This window comes from Drosophila takahashii, chromosome X (assembly GCF_030179915.1).
Source record: "Drosophila takahashii strain IR98-3 E-12201 chromosome X, DtakHiC1v2, whole genome shotgun sequence".
Taxonomy (NCBI): domain Eukaryota; kingdom Metazoa; phylum Arthropoda; class Insecta; order Diptera; family Drosophilidae; genus Drosophila; species Drosophila takahashii.
In genome coordinates, this window is record NC_091683.1 from 14,026,020 (window position 1) to 14,046,364 (window position 20,345).

Below are 20,345 nucleotides of genomic sequence, written 5' to 3' on the forward strand. Positions count from 1 at the left end.
AGCTTGCACTGACGTTTCGCAACACTCCGAGAATTTGAATATTTTTGAAAACTTTTAAGATTTTAGAAATTACAAACATTTCTAACTCCATTTCTTCAGGTCTAAAACAGTCAGTTTTATTCTTATTTTTTTATGTTGACAGCTGAAAGATTTGACTTCAAGTTTTAAAAGCTTAATTTTAACAATACGCGTTTGTAAGATTGATAATTAAATAAATTATTAAAAAGCTCATTTAACTAATAACTTTAACTTTACATATATATGTTTTTATCCTTTTTTTGTTTTTTATTTTATATAGCATAAATATTAATTTATATAATTAGTTATAATTTTAAATAATAATAATCATTTTTAAGCCCCTTCGAACATCGTGACGTCACAGCCAACGTGCTGCGGTTGCAAGTAGAAATGCGCGCGTGCGCAGACTTTAGTTTTCTTTGATTTCAGGAAAACATATTACTAAAAGAGAATATTATCCAATTAAAAAAAAATACTGAATAAAATAAATGTTTATCATAACTAAAGAAAGTAATGCCTTGTCAATAAATTTGTAAAACACTTCAATAAATAATTATGAGCATATCGATGTATCGTGACACGAGCGCCGATGGCTTATCACGGGCGCATCTTCAATACAGTCTTCATTTCATAACCGTAATTTCAATGATTGGAGCGCGATAATTAACCTATCTTTGCAACTAAATAAACGTTAATAAATATAAAAAAAAATAAAATAAATTTTTAAAAAGAGAATTAATAAAAATAAACCCACCCAAACACGTTCGTGCCAGCGAGGTTCGACTGCGGTCGAGTGAATGGCGGTACAAGTGGAAATGCCATGTTGTACCGCATTTTTGTTTTGGTTCTCGACGTGAACGGACGTGTGTGCTCGTGTGATGCGGCGCCAGTTGGCAGGTACGGTACAGGTAGCGTAGTTTACCTTTGCCGCTCTACAAAAGTCAAATAACAATAACAACAACAACAACAACGACGGCGATAATCGCAGCAACAACAACGACAATTGCAACAATAGGCGCATTCTTAATTGTGTTTACCTTTGATTGTCATTCGCCAGCGTTACATACACAGACTCACAGAGATAAACATACATTTTATAACTGCGATTTGACTGCGTGCGTGTGTCGTCGCGTCTCCTCTCGCCCCCCGCCCGTCGCCCCTCTATTTTGTTTGTTTGTTTTTGGTTCTTGTTCTCTCGGGTTTTCCTTCAATTGGAATGTGCAGCGAAAAGAACGACGGCAAGAAGAAAAGCCAGGCGCAAAGAACAAATCAAATCAGAGCAACGGTTTTAAAATTTATATAAGCACTAACATAATTTACTATTCTCGCAAACACACACACACACATCGACGACCACAGACATTCAAGGCAACTACTTTAAAAAAAGCAGTAATAAATACAATTTTACACATTCACATTCCATTTTGATTCTGTTGTGTGTGAAAAACTTATAAGAGAAAAACAACAAAAACAACGAAAACCAACGGCAAATAACAAAAAGTATCAACGGCAACAATAACAACAACAACAACAGTGAGCAGCATAGCAAAGCAGCGAAGTCAACGTCAAAACCGAAGAAGAAGAAGCAAGATAAATACATAGCAATTTCGACTAAATAAAGGTATGTGCGACGATTTACTTGACTTTATTATTACTATACTATTCGCTAGAGCGAGAGAGGGAGAGCATGCATACATACACTACATACAATCGGAGGCAAACACACATGCACACACATTTTCATTATTAGTTTAACTCTTCAATTTATTATTGTTATTATTGCTATTGCCCCGTATCCCTGTCCCGCTCGCACGCTCCTTGTGCTCCCCTTTTTGCTCTCCTTTGCGCCGCTCGCTCTCTATTGCTCTCTCGCTCTCCGCCTCCCTGTCATTTTCTCTCATTTTTCTTGGCCCTCTCTTTCTCTGCTAGTTCTTATTAAAATAGTTACGTTAAATCAGTGCGTTAACTTGTATTTGTGTGTATGTCTGCTGGTGTCCGTATGTATGTCGGTATCTGTGTATCTGTATGTCTAAAGATTACGTTTTTTTTTTACTTTTTGAATATGCCTACGAAAATGTTTAAGAAACCGAGAATGTGTGTGTTTATTGTTCTTTCGTATTTGATCACCCGCTTGATAAAATAGAGAAAAACAACAAGTCAGGTTGAAACGTCCGAAGTCTGTATGTTTTGTATCTGTAAGTGCCCTCGCATATGCACGTGTATGTGTGCGTTTGCATTGTACATAAATTGAATTAAGTGAAATTTTTGTTGTTGTTTTCGCCAGCGGAAATTTCTACACCGCATGTTCGTCGATCACTAAAAAATGGAACTAAAAATCAAACACGCACACGCATGCATAACGGTTATTCCGATAAGTTTTTACTGATGTTCGACAAATTCTGATTGGAATCTCGGCCGTTATGCAACATTTGTAGATGTATAGCTCTCGAAAAGATCCCAAGTCTCGAAAATTAATTACATCCCCACATCGAGATTGCTTAATGTTTTAACCATTAGTTTTGTTATATTTTTTGCTTATTTTTATTTTAATCGTATTGAAGATATATTTTTCTAATATTGTTACCTAATAATATTTATTATTTATTACAATACTTTGTTTTAGGTGGTATTCCATTTCGAATCTAAAGCTTTGTATTTAGTTACATCGCCCCAGATTCCATGCTACATGACACTTGTTTGGGGCAAATTAAATTGTTTATCTGTACCATGTGAAAAGTAGCTAATTGCTGTAGAAATAATATTCAATGTTATTTATTTGATTGTAAAATAATTAAGTACCAAAAAAAGAACTTCGAATCATAAATTTGCATTCAATTTAAGTTGGCAAATAAATCGCAGTCTAATATTTTATTCTTTCTCAAAGGCTGCAGAAAATGCGATAATTTGATATTCTGCCATTAAAAAGATAGCAGATTCCAGTTTTATGCGAATGATGATCACCTACCCCTTTTTTTTGTGATCCTGTGCCTGGTTTTGGCCCTTCCCTTTTTTCTATAGCTGCCTAGCTGGCATTTGCAGAAAAAGAAGACAAAAACCCACTAGACGAGTGGAGCTGCACATATTTGTTAACATTACCATTACCATATCCCATTTCCAATTTCCAAGCTTGCTTCTCTGTGACTCAGAAACAACAACCGAGACAACAACCAGAGCTTAAACAAAAACTGCAACAACAATAAGACGAAACACACACCTATTTACAGCTGTGTTCAAGGGAATAGTAGTTCTTTAGAAACACTATAAAAAGTAAAGTGTATACAGGTTAAAAAAAAAATAATAATAAAAAAAAAATTATTTTTTTTTTAGTCTAATTTAAGAATATGAAGATAGTACTATTATTGCGGACATAGCTGTAAGGTGGTGTCACACACACAGGTACACTCAAAGAAACAGAAAAAAAACAAAGAGTTACCGATATGCATATGTAACTACTCGAGTATCATTAAATGCAGATCTCTATAAAAGCATAAAAAACGAAGTCGAAGCGGAGAAGTGACTTTTGAGTGCGGTTTTTGTTTTTTTTTTATTTTTATTCGTATCGTTTCGTTTCGTTACCAAGACACAGGCAGACAAGACACACAAGACATACAGCCAACAACAATCCATAATAATCTTCCCGTAATTTATAGTCCAAGACAATTTATGTAATTTACAAATACCAAAAACGAAGGAGACGGCAAAAAAAGAAACAAAAGACGATGAGAGCGAATGCAACTGCTGCAGCCAACTAACGATAATAACAATAACGAAAAAAAATATAATAAAAAGAGAGAAAAACACACGGTGGAAAAAAAACAACAAGGCAACAGCAACACACACGGCAATAGCAATAAACAGCTACAGAAACAGCAACAACAACAACAATAGAGCAGCGCACTAAATAAACAATTCAACAAATTTGATCCGAGGCAAGCACACAAACATAAAACTATACACACACACTCGCAATCATAGACAACTCACACGCACATAAAAATGCATATGAAGAAAAAATATGTAGGTATGTTTGAATAAAAAAAAAATATATACGACAAATGTAAGTGCAGTAACAGAAATCAAAAGCAAAGGCAAAGAAAACGCAAAGACAAAGTGCAAAGTCAAATGTCGTTCAAGTTCCAAGTTTTTTCTTTCTTTATTTGTTTTTGCTTCTCAAGTTTGGTGAACGCATAAAATACATAAGTAGTGCTGGACAATGTCCTAGAATTCGACTATGGGATACCCCCTCGCAGTGAAAATTTTGAAAGGATTGTCCAGATATCAAATCTCGTTTCTTTTTTTTTTCGAGTATACTTTATCATGGCATATCATTTGGGTTATACAATAATAACTTATACTAACGTGTGCTAAAAACTGGTTTTATAGTTACAGCTTACGGAAAACTAAATAAGTATTGAATTTAGAACCTTTCATTTTTCAAATGTAAGACAATTAAATCTACTGTTTTTTTAAAGATACATTTTGCAAGATTTTATGCTGATTAGGTGTAATAACCAATCTACCCTTGGTACCCCTTATATAAGAATCGTCTATAAAAGTCTGTAGAAAATGTACAACTTGAACCCATAAACTCGCACACTCACACACACACACACATGGAGACAGATGCTAGCTTGAATGTGGTAATTGCATTTATTGCACGTGCTCTTGCTATCTCCTTTGCACTCACCGCACCCCCGTCTCCCCATCTCCCTCCCCCTCTCGCACTCAAGATTCAAGCACAAAATGTAAGGCCATAAAAATATTTTTCAAGCTGTAAACTTTTCTATGCTGCACAGTTTCTTTTTCTTTTGGTTCTTTTTCTTTCTCTTTCTGTGGTTTTCCCGACTACGGACCAAACGCCAAACCGCACCAAACGATCTCCCTCTTCCCGAACCACCCAAAACAGCCCCCTCTTCCACCCAACTACAGGGTATCAATCAAGCGAGCTCTTGTGGTCGGAGGATTTCCACTGCCACTGCAATTCCCCTTGGGACTTATGTACGACTTACAAATGAGGTCAAAATAATAGTAACCCTGTTCTCATTGTCGATCCAATTTGCTGAATTTATATATTTAAATTCTTCCAGAAGAGTGTCAAAGTAATTCTTCTAAAAATATTATTCAATTGCTAACCACATTTGGGGGCTACAGCCATAGATATTAGAGGTCGTGAGATCTTCTTTAGTTCTCCTGAGATTCTACAGATTCTACATCCCCAATAATGGATTCTTCTGGGTACAAAAGCATTATGGCCTATCCCTTGGGCTCCTATTATTTTGTGCACATCTGTTTTTGTTTTTGCAACGCTGATATGGAGATGTGAAGAGAGAGAGGGCGCTGCATCTTTGATGCTTTTATGGGCAAGTTGCTGGATATGAAACTTGTCTATTGAGCGCGGCTGGTTCTTTCTTCTGGCTGGTTTCTTCTCGTTTCTGGGTTCGTGGTTCTTTCTCGGTTCTCTAGATTCCCAGTTCTCGGTTCTCTTTGGCTTATCTCTGGCCATTGCCAAGTTTTTCATCTAGTTTTTGGCCTGGCTTTTCCCCCGTCGCTCCCAGTTTTGATATTCCAGTTCTTCTCCGGTCCTCTGGTCTTCTCAAGCAGTTCCTTTTCTTCTCTCGGCACTCCCACCCGCCCACACGCATCTCCTTTTGTGGAAGCGGTCGGTCGACTTGGTTTAGGTTTAGGTTTTTGTGTTTGTTTTATTGTTGACTTAATATCCTCGCCGCTCTCCATCATCATCATCATCATTGCCGCAATCTTCATTATCAGAGCGAGCGTTTATTTGTTTTCTTCGAGCTTTTCTTTGTACGCATTCTTCTGGTCTTCTCAGCTCTTCTGTTTCTTCAATTTCTTTTCTTTTTTCCTTCGAATTCTGTAGAAATTATAATTGCAATATTTATTCGGGTATTTCGGCGAAACGAAAACCTCAGCGTTTATCTAGGTATTATTTCTGAGTATGTGAGCATTTAATATCGGGCCATATATAGTAGTTGGGCAAATTGTTTACATAATCAGGTAAACCTGATACCACCGGGTACCGGGTTCAGCTATCGATATCGAGCGACTATCGAAATTAATATCTCGTCAACTGACGGCAAAGAAACAGCAAACAAACCGAACAAACAAACACATTCCAATCTTCTCTTATTTTTTTTTTATTATTATGCTTGAACTTACAGATGTTTGTAAGTGTACATTTCCTCACACAGACTCTGAGGCGACTGTAATCACTCGTGTGAGTGTGAGTGTGTGTGTGTGCTGGTGTGTCTTCTTCCGGAGCTATTGTTATTGCAAGTACACGTAAAATTATTGTTCACGTCGCACATTGTCGTGAGTTTGTAATTACCAACCTCACCTCACCTCGATCTCCCACCTCTTTTCTTTGCCACCGTCCACCGTTTATATGAGGTCTTAATATGCAGCACAGTGGTCGCTAGCTAAGTGTAATAACCTGATTAGGAGTACTTTAAGACCTCTAATATATTCGACGAGATGTAGATGGAAATAGATAGTATTTTAAGATCTCTGTCGAAAATATCTACTTATTCTCCCAGTTAATATATACAATATAATACCCCCTCTCTAAAAGTACCTGCTATAAAAATAATAAACACATCTGGAAATCGGGCCTTGCGATTAGTATATCATTATTTATTAACAGTGTGAGTTCCAGCAACAAATTTCCACTTGTAAAGTCAGAAAACGGGTTAGCACTCTGCACACAAGCACTCTGGACGACACTTCGTACCTATAGGAATGTTTTTGCTAATTTTTGTTGAGCATAGTCGATTGGAATTTCTGGTCTTTAATAACTCCAATCGAATATCTTCGATATGGAGGCGATCACTGTGGCTGCCCGTATGCATGTTCATACATATGTCTGTGAGAGTTGTAGATACGAATAATGATATTCTTTTGGGGCCATTGCATAATTAGTGTAATCTCTTCAGCTTGCACCCCTCTTTTTTCCGCTTTCTTCTCGAACTCAACTCTCTTCCTCTTTGGCTCTCTATCTTTCTTTTCCCAAAGTGTTGCATGCAGGAGGCCCAAATCAATTATGAACAGCCATTTGTTATGCAAGGCCATGGAAGGTTTTCTTGCACATTTTCTCCACTGCTCGGGGTTCTTGATCTGTGATCTTAAGAATGAGAAAAAAGAATGCTGCTAAGCTGACAGAAGAATTGCCCGCTTCTTGTGTGCTTCTTTTATTATTTGGAATACTTTCTAAGTCAACGACAGCATTTAGAATTTATCTAGTACTTGCGCACACACGGTACACGAATACCGATACATAAAGTTTACTTTGTCATTGCGCGTTTCTGTCTTCAATTCTTCTAGATGTGCTCCATCGTCTTTTTCAGCGTTCTTCTGCTTCTATTCTATTCTATACCATTCCATAGCCGTCCGCAAATATGCTCACAAATATTAAATTCTGTATGGTATGGTATGTCTGTGTGTATAGTAAAAACCCACCATCCACCGTACACCACCCACCTCCCACTGCCCCCTTGTAAGTTGGGTCGTTCGTGTGCGGTGTATAAATTTTCTGTGGAACTGTACAATAGCTAAAATAATCATAAAAAAGAAATAACAAAGTTTTAAGTCTCACAGTGTGAGTGGAGGTAAACCAACAAGCAAAGCCAAAGGCAACCAAAACCAACACACATGTCTCTTTTCTCTGGGATATTATATGGGATAGTAAGTGTAAGTATAAGCAGTGTGTATTTGCTTTTCTCGACGCGACTTCTTGAATAGTTATACCCGTTACTCGTAGAGTAAAAGGGTATATTAGATTCGTGCAAAAGTATGTAACAGGTAGAAGGAAGCGTTTCCGACCCTATAAACTATATATATTCTTGATCGGGATCACTAGCCGAGTCGATCTAGCCATGTCCGTCTGTCCGTCTGTCTGTCCGTCTGTCTGTCTGTCTGTCTGTCTGTCTGTCTGTCTGTCTGTCTGTCTGTCTGTATGAACGCTGAGATCTCGGAAACTATAAAAGCTAGAAGATTGACATTTTGCATGCAGATTCTAGGAGTTCCAACGCAGCGCAAGTTTATTTCAAAAGGGTGCCACGCCCCCTCTAACGCCCATAATCGCTTATATACGATTTTAAAAATTTCAATATTTTGGAAAAGTAAAAATGCAGTTTTATTGTGTTTATCAATACCTATCGAAATGTAGAAGCAATTTTTTAAATCGGACCATTCGTTAAAAAGTTACGGCGGATCAAAGTTTTTCTCCATCTCTTTCGCACTCCCTTTAGCTGAGTAACGGGTATCTGATAGTCGGGGCACCCGACTATAGCGTTCTCTCTTGTTGTGGAGTAGAGTCGTTCAGTTCAGTTCAGTTGAGTTCGGTTCGGTTTCGAGTTCGGGTTCGTTGGGGTTCGTTTTAAGGTTCGTGTTGGGGCTCGCCTCGGTTCGTTTGAAGCTTCGACTTCTTCGGCTCGGCGGCCTGCTCTACGAAATCTTCTCTCTCTCCTAGCCTTGTCTTGTGTGCAGAAACAGAAATCTCGAGTTTCTTGACTTTTCTGCCTGCTTTTCCGCTCGACTCTTACGCACTAACCACCTCCCCACCGCCTTCCCACTTCTCTCATAAGTAATAAGCATTTCGTTTGTTATAAAGTTTTTTCTTTTTTTTTTATATATTTCCTCATACACATGTGTGTAAAACCGCGACGTTTCCCACCACCATTCCAACATCACGCGCCTTTATATGGGTTCCCATTTTATTTAATTTTTATTTTAAACTTTAAACAATGTCTGGCTCTGACTTGAAATGGTAATTGATAGATAGAGGTGGTGGCCAGAGGGGTAGCTCCATATGCGGGCCTCTTACAGACATGGAAACTATTCATATACAGTCGAACTTCCATAATTCCAACCACCATCGCCATCTGTCTCATAAAAATTCAAGTTTCTTTTAAAGATTATTTATGGAACGCAAACAAGTTTTGTTTCTCGAATTATTTGTAATAAAAAAAGTGGTTCCAGTTTTAATAGTATACAAACGCTTTGACTTTGACATTTTTGTACTTTGAATTCGTTATAAAGTTACAATAATAAATTAATATTGGAATTAAGCTTAAGCAAGGACTTTCAAATATTACTTAGGCCCAAAAATATTAGTTTCCTTACATAAAATCAGGTAGTACCGCAAACAGTATGCAATGAATTTTATAAACTGAGGTTCAGATGTTGTGTTAGATGCTATTACATATTTAAATTTTATGAAGTTAATTTCTTCATAAGGATATAGATCTATAGATCCTTTAAAGGATATTCACAATTATGATCTGAAAGTACAAATTTCGTATTCCTTATATTAAGATTCTTTGGTTGGAGTTACAGAAGCTCGACTGTGTTCTCTTATCTACCTATGCATTATGTTTCTTCAAGGAGTGGGAGGGGTGAAGGGGGGGCTTAGTACTCGTTGTACAAATATGTATTGCAAATTGCTTTGGTAAAAAGCAGTTCCAGTTTCCAGGTGCTATTCCCCTCTCTTTTGCGCTCTCGCTCTCTGTGCATCATTATGCGAGAGCTTATTCTTGTTCTCTTTCCATGCAGATGGGGGGAAAACAGAGAGAGATCGCGCAGAAGATCAAAACAGAATTTCAATTTGCAAACTCATGTGCCTAGGATTCTTAAACCATTCCCCCCCCCCTGTGAATTTTTTTTTTCTTTTTTGGATATGAATTTTTTGCAAAAAGTTCTCGGGAGAAGAAACTGGTTGAGAATTTTTGCATTCCGTTGCTGAACTTGAATTGCATTTGGAATTTGTTCGTAGTTCTCTGAGCTGTGTGTTCCACGCATTTTCCATTTCCGTTCGTTCACCTTGTTCTTTTCTAGTAGTTGTAAGGGGAGGGCGGTGGGGGATAGAGTTAAATGGAATGGTAACGTCGATAGTTCGATGACTTTTTGCCGCTGGCTTATCGATGACGCTGGTGATTTATTGATCGAGATGCGTTTATCGATGGAGCGAATATGGCAAACTGAAACTTAATTGCTTAACTAAATTACAGCAATTTTTCCCATTCCATAATGAGCGAAAGAGACCGAGCATGAATTTATCGTACTTTGTGTGCTTTGTCTTCCGCCCTATCTCCGCTGTAGACCCCTCTAAACCCCGTCAACCCTCTCAACCCCCCCATTCCAAACTTTTGTAGATATAAAGTTTTATTTCATTTCGTTTCGTTACGATTTTTGCTATTATTATTTGTTCGTGTCTCTCTGTCATTGTATCTGTGAGATACCTCTGTAACTGTGTGTGTATGAATGTTATTTTTTAGTTTCGACTTGTTTTCTTTTGTGTAATTTTATTTTTATATGTGCCTGTGTGTGTGTGTATCAAGTTCATAACTTTTGTATGGCGGCTACGACAGTAAGAATTGTTTTGTTGTTTTTGTTGAAATCCACACAATAAATATACGTATGTATCTTTGTGTGTACGGAACGGGCAAGGAGTGTGTATGTTTGTATCTGTGTGCCATTGTGTTGTCTGTATGTTTTCTTATTTTTTTTATTTTTCACATTTATTTTCTAGTTTGCTCGCTCGTTGTTTTGTTAACTCTTATTTAGTTTTCTTTGCGTCTTGAGCGTTTCTCTGTCTTCGTATGATACGTCTATGTATATATTCTTTTTTTCCGTACCGTACACACATTTTTCGTTTATGCCCCATTATTAATAAATAGTTTTCTTGTTTCTGCTCTGCATTCCCATTTCAGTTTACCAAACGTCGTCGGTACAATCGGAACGTTCCGTTCCTGCGTTTCAGTTCTTCCTTTCCGTTCGTTCCGCGCGCTCCTCTCTCGCGTGAGAGAGAGTGCTGCCACTTGTTGCCGGCTCGGCTTGGGGACACTCTCTCTTCCCATTCCATCATTCCATCGAAGCACGGATACGATAACGCTACCGATTGATCCAATCCGATCGGATCCGATCTGTTCGATCCACATCCACCCACTACCGGCGGAGATTTGGAAGCAGTAGACGCCTGAACCATTGGAAGAGGCATGCAGTTGATGGCCAGCGGTTACTCCTGCAGCAGCTCCATCTCCTTCAGATCCTTCAGTTCCAGTTCCCTCCGGTCCAAACTCTCGCGATGGAGAGCGATGAACAGCAGCAGGAGGTTGTGGGCGGAAGTGCACCGTTATGTCGCATCTGCATCACCACCCACCATCAGCAGCCGAACAACAACACCAACAACACGACAGCATCCCCAGCCAACCTGCCAATGATACCCATCTTCGGGGAGGATGCGCTCTGGCAGAAGATTACCACGCTGGCCAACGTCAAGGTGAGTGGAAAGAGCGAAATGGGGAGCAATCTTAGCACTAAGACGTCGGAAGCGAATAGGTAGAATAGGTAGAACCGAAGGTCAAGAACTGCAGACAGTGGTAACTCGTCAAATGAAATATTATTCTTAATAATATATCATTTATGGGAACTACCAAGCGGAAAACAAGAAAAACTTGTATAATATCTGTTCTATACCATTTTGTTGTTCATAATCAATCTTAGATTTCAAAATGTACCCACCTAGTCAAAGTAAACCAGCTTAAGTTTATTGGGTTTGTAGAACAGAACTTGTAGTTCTCTCCATTTACATAGCCCCCTTATCATCCTGAGAACGTTTACCATCTCTTTGATAAGGAAATTTTTAGGGCTGCTTTCATAATGGCTGATTAAAATAGACGCTATAATAATAAAATAGCACGTGTTTTAGTACAGCTGAGTACGTTAAAATTCATGGAAATTTTCTGTTTAAAAAGACGTTTTCATAAGGCTAAGGATTTTAGCTAGCGACCACTGTACTTATTGATTTTAATGTTTAGCTGCGAATGGCTTGTTTTCTCTTCTATCCCATTGAATCTGAAGAGCTTTTGCAAGCTGTTTGCATATAAAATCGATCCTAATTTGTATTCCATACAAGAGCGCTTAGAATATATCAAAACACATTCTCCACTACAGGCAGGAAGTTAATTTTTTATTTTTATCTTATTTGGCAAATACATAGTTGAATGGGTGGACCGAAGTGAAACATCTTTTTTGGGTTGGGGGTCTATATTTATTTTTAACGAGGTGTGTCGAAGACTATTTGAGCCCACTGTTTTGTGTGTAATCCAAGATTGTTGTTGTATTTTTCTTCGTGGAATACTAAAACTAAAATAAAAAAAAAGCAAACACATGAAAGTTATTCACACCAACACAGGGGCACTCTGCGTATTTATTATTCATATTAATTTTCATACACATTCGCCGTACATATAAGTATGTACGTATTATTATATCTTGTATATCCCATATGTGTGTGTAATTTGGAATCAGTTTTCATTGCTTTGTCTTGTTGCTCCACTCCTCTTTGGCCATTTATTCTGTTTATTTGTTCGGTGGAATGGTTTCGGCTTCGGCTTTGGTTAGTTTATTTTATTCATATTGTGTATTGTGTATACAATTTTTTCCAACGAGCGTTTCATATTTTTTCCATCGCCGCTCGATGGAATTTCTTGGGGCTCTGGCTCCCTTGTCTTCTTGTATTTTGTATTTCTTCATTCATTTCATTTCGTTTCGTTTCTCGGCTTCTTTGGCTTTTGTAAAATAATTTACCGTTTGAATTGCTGTGTTTAGAAGTGTTTGTTTTTGTTGTTGTCGTCGGTATGTCGGTATGTATGTGCTTGGCTTAATTCCATACATTTTTCCTTTACTTAACTTTACAATCTTGGCTCTCTTGACTCTCTTTCGCCAGCTCCTCCTAATCTTTGTCGCTCTCCTACACAAAAAGAAAAACAGATAATACAATGTAAAAATTACATACTCAATTATCATTATTCTCAATCATAATTTATGATATTAAACTGAAGAAAAAATGAACAAATTCATTGGAGACTAGTGGGATTTGAACTCGAGCTTTGAAATGATGACAAATGATAAACAATTGGATTTCATAATGGAGCCACTATTTCTTTTTTTTTCTTCTGTGTATTTGCTCTTTGCCCATTTCCCACTTTATGTTCGGCTTAGACGTTCGTTGGCCCCTCCATTCTGGGGCGAAGTAAGGGGTGAAGTAGGGGGCGAGGAAGGGGTTGGAGGTGGCACGTGAATGTGAATGGGGTGGCTCTGTGTGTTTTCGTTTTCTCGCCCGTGTGTCTTCGCCCTCATATTCGCATTGGTGTTTTTACAAATTCATGTGCATATTTCAATTTGATTTTCTCGTTATGTGTTTTTCCTCCTCAACCGTTGAAATGCTGCAATTTTCTGGTTTATTTCTGCAATTTTCCCACTTGAGTAGATTATGTTGCCAATTCAAGGAATTTTATGTTATGTCTTGGGGCAATCTGGCAACGCTCGGAAATCAGGAAACCGTTATTTGGGGAGAATGAAAACAGAATGGTCCTTTAATAAAATTTTGAATTTGTATTATAATTAAGATTGAATTTGGGAGTTGGCCATTTCCGTTTGGGGCTATGAGTAATAACAGTGATTCATCAAGAACTACATATATTAACTTTGGGTGACTATTTTTCAACGATATGGCAATCCTGCTAGCCGTTACATTTGACCAAGGTGAACATTGAATTTAAAAACCGTTCTTATTTAAAAAAAAACATCATTAAAACATTAAAACTTAAAATGAAGCTTTCGGTATAGAATTTAAGGTACAAAGATAAACTTTACAATAGTTAGTATGCAATTTATACTACAGAGTAACGTAATATTATTTAGTAAAATATTTTTAAAGCAACGAGTGTTAAAAATTGTGTTTTTTGTTTTCTTTTGGGTGCAGATCAGCAAGAACGACACTCTACCGCAACAGGTGTGCGTCGCCTGTGCCAAGTCGGCTATTTCGGCCTGCGTGTTCAAGAAGAAGTGCGAGGAGGCGGACCATTTTTACCGCCAGCAACTGAGGCTCCAGAAGATCGAGGGCGCGGATCCGCTGGAGACGAGCGCCTCCGCCGGCGACCAGGCCAAAAGCAGCGGCTGCAGCAGCGGCAGCGGGAGCAGCAGCGCCAGCGGCAGTGGCAGCGGCAGTTCCTCCAGCAGCAGTTCCTCCTCCGACGACGAGGACGAGGACAATGATCAGGATCAAGAGCAGGATCAGGAACAGGAACTGGATGAAGTGGAGGCCGGGGAGGCTGGCCACAAGCGGCTGCAGAATGGCTACAGCCCGGTTATCAATGGCCATCGAGGTGATGGCGTTCAGGAGGAGGAGCTGATGGATGACCATCATCACGCAGCTGGCCACGAAGAGGAGGAACAGGATGAGCAGGATCACCATCGCAATGGGCTGGAGTTGGCGGAGGTAAATCCCGAGGATGAGGACGATGACGACGTGGAGGAGGTAAATCCAATGAACCACCACCATCACCACCACGATAATAACGACGACGATGGCGAAATAACCGGCCATGCCGGGCATCCCAAGGAACCGTTCGACTTCAACTCGATTCGCCTGATGCAGGAGTACATGCAGCATCAGATGAACAAGTTCCCCAATGGCTCCGCCGCCGGTGGTCACCCGGATATGGAGCTCGATCTCGACCAGCAGCAGCATCATCATCATCATCATGATGACGATGACGAGGACATGTCGCTGCCGCTGATACCCGAGATCGAGTTGATCACACCGGGCGATGAGGCGCCAGCGGATGCCTCGAATCACAATGACTTGGACTTGGTCAATGGCGTGGGCGTGGGTGTGGGCGTGGTCCAGGGGATGCGGGGACCGGGCTTCCAGTGCCCCCACTGCTATCAGATCTTCGAGATGAAGCAGATCCTCAAGGCGCACATGCAGAGTGTCCATGGAGCACCGGGACCGGTGTACGAGTGCAGCAACTGCCGCAAGACCTATTTCTACAAGCGTTTCCTCGAGAAGCACATACGACGTGGTCGCTGTGTGAAGAAGCGTCGCAATCAAACGTGAGTTTTGGATTGATTCCTTACCTACAGATTGTATTTAAACTTGATCTCTTTTTCAGTCGGCCCATGCAGTGCTCCGATTGTCATGTCCTCTTCCCCACGGGCCACCATTTGGGCTGGCATAAGCGCACCGGCTGCCCCTCGAAGGCGGCCAAAATGTGAGTGTTTGGAGCTTGGAATGATGAGAAATGCTGATTACCTGATTTATTTCGCACCAATTTAGGCCCCTGCAGCAGCTTTTCAAGCAGAACATTGTGCAGTTCAACAATTTCCCCAAGCGGATTGCCGCCGGCGGAGGAGGAGGAGGAGGAGGGGGAGCGGCACGCAAACCAACGGCTCCCGAGCTGCACATCAACAATCGCAAGTGGGTTTTCACGAAATATATTGTAGTTATCCATGTGACTTTAACGTATCTTTCGCCCCCGCAGACTGGGCTTGGCCAACAAGCGAAAGGGACGCACTCGCATCAAGCTGGACGCCAAGAAGATTGCCCTGGCCAAGCAGTTGATACTGCGCGAGGCCACCACCACGGTGATTGCCAACGAGCTGAACATCTCGCGCACCTTCGCCTGGCGCCTGCGCAAAAGCCTGGTCAACGGTGTCAGTCTGCATGAGCGCGTCGTGGATCCCTCGCAGGAGGAGCAGCACCTGCAACAGCTGCAGCAGCAGCAGCATCATCACCATCAGCAGTTGCAATTGCAGCAGCAGGAGGAACAGCAACAGCAGCAACGCGAACGGGAACAACATCACTTGAGCAGCCTTCCCTACAGCCACCTTGGCCTGGGTCTCATCAAAGAGGAGCGGCAGGACAGCGAGGATGAGGAGCAGCAGCAGCAGCAGCGGCAGCATCACCATCACTCGCTCGGTCTGGTGGACGAGTGCGGAGCGGATGAGATTGGGGCCGAGGAAACGGCTGGCTATATGGGCGATGAGGATGCCGTGAGCGGCCTGCTCCACAATGGAGGCTACGACCCGGATCCCGATTCCGATCCCATCGAGCACGATCCCTTCGAGGGCACCGAGAACCATGAGCATCCTGCGAACGGTTCGGTTTCGCCCGCAGCGAAACTTGTGCCGCCATCGGGGGTTCCGGTACCGGTGCCTGTTCAGGTCCATGCTGCTGCCGCCGCCGCCGCCGCCGCTCGGAGCGATGTGGAGGTCTACAAGCGGCTGCTGGCCGAGTCGCAGCACTTTCCCCACATCGTCAACGCCCAGCAGTTGCAGATGCAGCAGCAGCACCGCGAGCGGGAGAGGGAGCAGCGGGATCGCGAGCGGGCAAGGGAAAGGGAGAGGGAAAGGGAGCAACTGCAGCAGCAGCAGAAGGTCCACAACGGTGGAATGCCGATGCTCACTCGTTATCCGCCCGCCGTCATGTAAGTTTATTTTCGGTCATTTAAGAACATTTAAGATTAAATAAGCTAGCAGGTTATTTTATAGTTGCTAGCCATCTATAGTATTTGAGAAACCATAAATGTATAAATACTCTTATCTTACCATTAGTCATAAATATTTCAGCTTAAATAATATGATTAGCAATCGGTCCTATCAAAAATATACTTAAATATGTATGAAGGCCAATCGTGGTCAACCGGAAAATGTTTACAAATTTATTTATAAAGCAATTAGCAAGAGATTATCATAATTTTGAATTTGTTTAACTGTTTATTTTATTTATTGAATATTTTGTATGAAACCTTAGAGAAAGCAATCGTTAAAAAAGAGATAGGTAGAGATAAGATACAATTTAAATTAGTTTGCAGATCTTATCGTGATTCTTTTTTATTCTTTTATTCCATATGCAATAGGCACGCCCTGCCCGTCAACCTGTCCCTGCGCTCCATGCCCCCCCACATGAATAGCAACGAGAGGTGAGTTGATTACTTGTTTCAATAGAACCATCTTTAATAATACAACAATAAATCTCCTGCGCAGCAACGGCAGCTCCAGCAGCAACACGGCGGCCCCAGTTCCCGTTCCTGTTGCCGGCTCATCGGCAGCCACCTCGACTGGCGCCACGCCGACTGGCAAGAAGCCCCGCAAGCCGAACGTTTTCATCGACGACGAGAAGTACGCCATGGCCAAGTTGTTGGTGGCCCAGAACTCCTCCACCATGGAGATAGCCAGGGCCCTCAATGTATCCCAAATGACGGCCTGGAAGGTGCGCGATGCCATTCTCAAGGGAGTGCCGCTCTCCTATCGCAACAAGCGATCCGATGGCAGGCATTCGGAGGAGTTTAGCGTCAAGGAGCAGCAGCAGCAACAGCAGCAACAACAGGAGCAACAGCAACGCCAACAGGAGATGCAGCGACAGCAGCAACAGCAAATGGAACAAATGGAGCTAATCAAACAGCAGCGTCAGCAACAGGAGTTGCTACTCCAGCAGCAGCAGCAACAGCAACAGCAGCAGCAACAACAGCAGCAGCAGCAGCAACAACAACTGCGTCATCACAGCACACCGGCGGACACATCACACTATCAGCAACAGGCGGCGCCAAAGATGCTGCATCCTCGCCGCCGCCTAAAAGCAGCGGAACGCGAGCTGCGCGACAAGGAGATCACACGCGAAATACTCGAGCTGATCAAGGAGGACAGCAATATACAGTACTGGAAGGTGTCGGCTCGCCTGGCCGAGAAGGGCATCAATATATCGCCCTCGTCCGTCTGCCAGAAGCTCAAGTCGATGGGCATCCACCGGCGCTGGAAGCCGGGCGACAAGCCACCCATGCTGGCGATAAGTCAGCTCAAAGCGGCCACTGTGGCGGCCGCAGCGGCGGCAGCTGGCCTGGCCGGCGTCGGCGGAAGCGCCGGATTGGCCGGCAACAGCTTTGGCCTGGCAGACGACGGCTACGAGCAGCAGCAGTTCGACATGGGCGGGCACTTTCTCAGTGCCTTTACGCGCTAGACCAGAAGTCCTGCCCATCTGGGCCTACATTTAAATACTACAGTGGATTGTAGGCATCGTAGGCATCATTTGACTGGGAAATTGTAGGTCTAAAGAGCTGAGTTTTAAGTTATTGAAGCCTTTGAGGGTTGATTTTGGTTTAAGATACATTTCTTTTATGAACAAAATTATAAGTAGCCAATATAAAAATAATTCTACTCGGCAGCTGTTTAGTTTTATGTTGAATGTCATTGAGAAATTCATTGCAGATCTACCATTTCCCAGGCGAAATGCCTAGAAATTTGCCCACAATTACCACTGTGAGTTTAACATATATACATTTTTGTTTTTCGAGCCACCCTAATCCATATGCATAGACCAGCACAGCAACAACAAGGTGTATTTTTTATATAGTATTTGAAAGAGAGAGAGCGCGCTTGAAATGTATTTGTATTTGTAATCGTTATGAGATAGCATATATTGTATGATTCTGTATTAGATTTATATATCCAATATATATGCTAAGCATTCCTAGAATGTCACACACACACACACAAAGAAAATGAAAAAGAAAAACGCCCATTCCAAGCGAGGAAATGATTTCCTTTCTTTAAGTTCAGTAGCTTCCTTTTCCTCTTCCTCCATCCACACACACACACACAAACACACTTAGCTGATAATGTAATAATTTAATTAACATATTTATTGATCGTATGTCCTTGTGAGTGTGTGTGTGTGCGCTTTAACTGAGAAATGTATTTAAAGATTTTCACCATTTTTAATTTATTTATTTTACTCACGCATACACACACACACACATATAAGCAATTATTCAGTACTGAACTTTAATTTAGTTAAATTAATGCATCAAACGAAGAAATAACAATCAGAACAAAGCAAACGGAAGCAGAACAAACAGCAGCTAGAGAGAAAGTTAAGAAAGCTAGCAACATAAGTGCAATTATAAACTACATGTGTAAACCTAAAGAACCAGAAGAATGTAAAATGTTTTACGTGTGACCGAAATAGAAGATAGGAGAGCGAGAGAAGGGGAGAAAGAGAGGGAAAATTGTCTATCCAATTTAAGACCTTAGCACCACTGAACATTTTAGAACCAACTTTCATATCTTCAGATATCCTAAACTAAAAGATATCTTCATTTTAAAACGCTAACTGATGAAAAACTTGTGTTTTTTGGTTAAAAGTGTAGAAAGAAATGTTCAAATTTAAAATAAGTTTAGGTCAATTAAAACAACATTTAGTTTTTACTTTAGAACGACTTTTATACATTCCCAAAGACATACCAAAATTTTGTTTAGCACTATAAACAGGCTGAAAATCGAAACATCACCCACAAAAAGTTTGTTTTTTGTGTGTGTTTACAGTGGTGTTGAGCCATTAGTTAATAACTTTGATTGGGAGAACCAATTTAAGGTTTACACTTCACTCCCCAACTTTCCTCCTCTTCTTTCTCCTGGTCGTTTTCCATATAGACAGCTACTCCGAATCCATCCTCCCAACCAAGCCCCAATTTATGTAAGAAAGCTATGGAAACAAGGCAAACGATCAATTTTTGAAAACGTCGTAGCAAATTGTTAGTTAAAAATGAGAAGAAAACTAAATAACACAAAAGATCAAAAGAAAAAAGATGGAAAAATATGAAGACAAGCTGAGGACTCAGAACTGTATTTATTTACAGTCAATTTTAGGAACATTTATTTTATTATTATTATTTTTTTGTTGTTGTGGATGAAATTCTATTCGTCTGCGATTTATTTTTGTATAGCTTTTAAGGTCCGAAGTTAGAGCAAAAGAGATAGCAAGAGAGAGCGAGTGAAGGTTGATATAGTATTTTTTTTATATTTTTGTACAATTTGAAATTGTAACTGCTTTTTATCAATCAATCAATGAATGATTCCCTCCCTCCACCAACCCACACACACACACATACACACGCATACTGTGCAAAGTATTTTCTATATTCATTACATATAAATATATCCATATATAACTAAACTAAATTTATAAAATAGTTTTTTTTTGTTTTTTTTTTTTACATCATATATATATTTAGCCGCAGCTTATAAAATAGATTTAAAAATAAAAAATGATTACAATTTTTTTGTATGAAATGCAAAGAATGATGTCTATGAAATATAATTTACTATACATAAATATACATATATTTTAAAGCGTATAATAGTAAGGATCCATTGCAAGCAGCATCAACAAATAGAACTGACGTGCCTATGTAGCGATTAAATCTGACTAAACACCCACACACGGATACACCCAAAATACACACACACACATACACCTAGAGACAAGCCGATGTAATGCATTAATAATCATTCCAAAATGTCATATGAAGGAAAAGAAACGAAAAAAAACAAGCAACATTGTATATTTTTAAATGAATAAATAATATTTCAAGAAAATGTTGAAGTTTCAATTCGATTGGGGGAAATGTATTTCTTTGATTCCATTATTTAAAATCTAAAGATACAAGAGCTTGAGACTTTTCTGAGTGCAA

General features: G+C 40.3%; 1 protein-coding gene across 4 annotated transcripts; it reads left to right on the plus strand.

Moving 5' to 3' along the window:
* Positions 1-812: 812 nt before the first annotated feature.
* LOC108067704 (uncharacterized) lies at positions 813-19,950 on the plus strand. 4 transcript variants are annotated; one of them, XM_017156855.3, is made up of 9 exons: positions 813-915; positions 1,378-1,639; positions 10,743-11,311; positions 13,799-14,931; positions 14,991-15,089; positions 15,155-15,295; positions 15,360-16,304; positions 16,737-16,799; positions 16,864-19,950. In XM_017156855.3, the coding sequence occupies exons 3-9, from the start codon at positions 11,117-11,119 to the stop codon at positions 17,831-17,833; spliced, it is 3,546 nt and encodes a 1,181-aa protein (XP_017012344.2). In that variant the 5' UTR covers positions 813-915; positions 1,378-1,639; positions 10,743-11,116; the 3' UTR covers positions 17,834-19,950. The 4 variants fall into 4 exon arrangements, with proteins under 4 accessions (XP_017012344.2, XP_044252193.1, XP_017012352.2 ...); XM_017156863.3 differs by having other exon boundaries at positions 911-926; XM_044396258.2 differs by having other exon boundaries at positions 848-1,639.
* Positions 19,951-20,345: the final 395 nt, after the last annotated feature.

Bases quoted from the DNA above. Each gene is read 5' to 3' on its own strand.
- LOC108067704 (XM_017156855.3), top strand. From the start codon at position 11,117: ATGGAGAGCGATGAACAGCAGCAGGAGGTTGTGGGCGGAAGTGCACCG. The intron at 15,296-15,359 runs GTGGGTTTTCAC...TCGCCCCCGCAG, and splicing joins CTGCACATCAACAATCGCAA to ACTGGGCTTGGCCAACAAGC. The intron at 16,305-16,736 runs GTAAGTTTATTT...CATATGCAATAG, and splicing joins CGTTATCCGCCCGCCGTCAT to GCACGCCCTGCCCGTCAACC.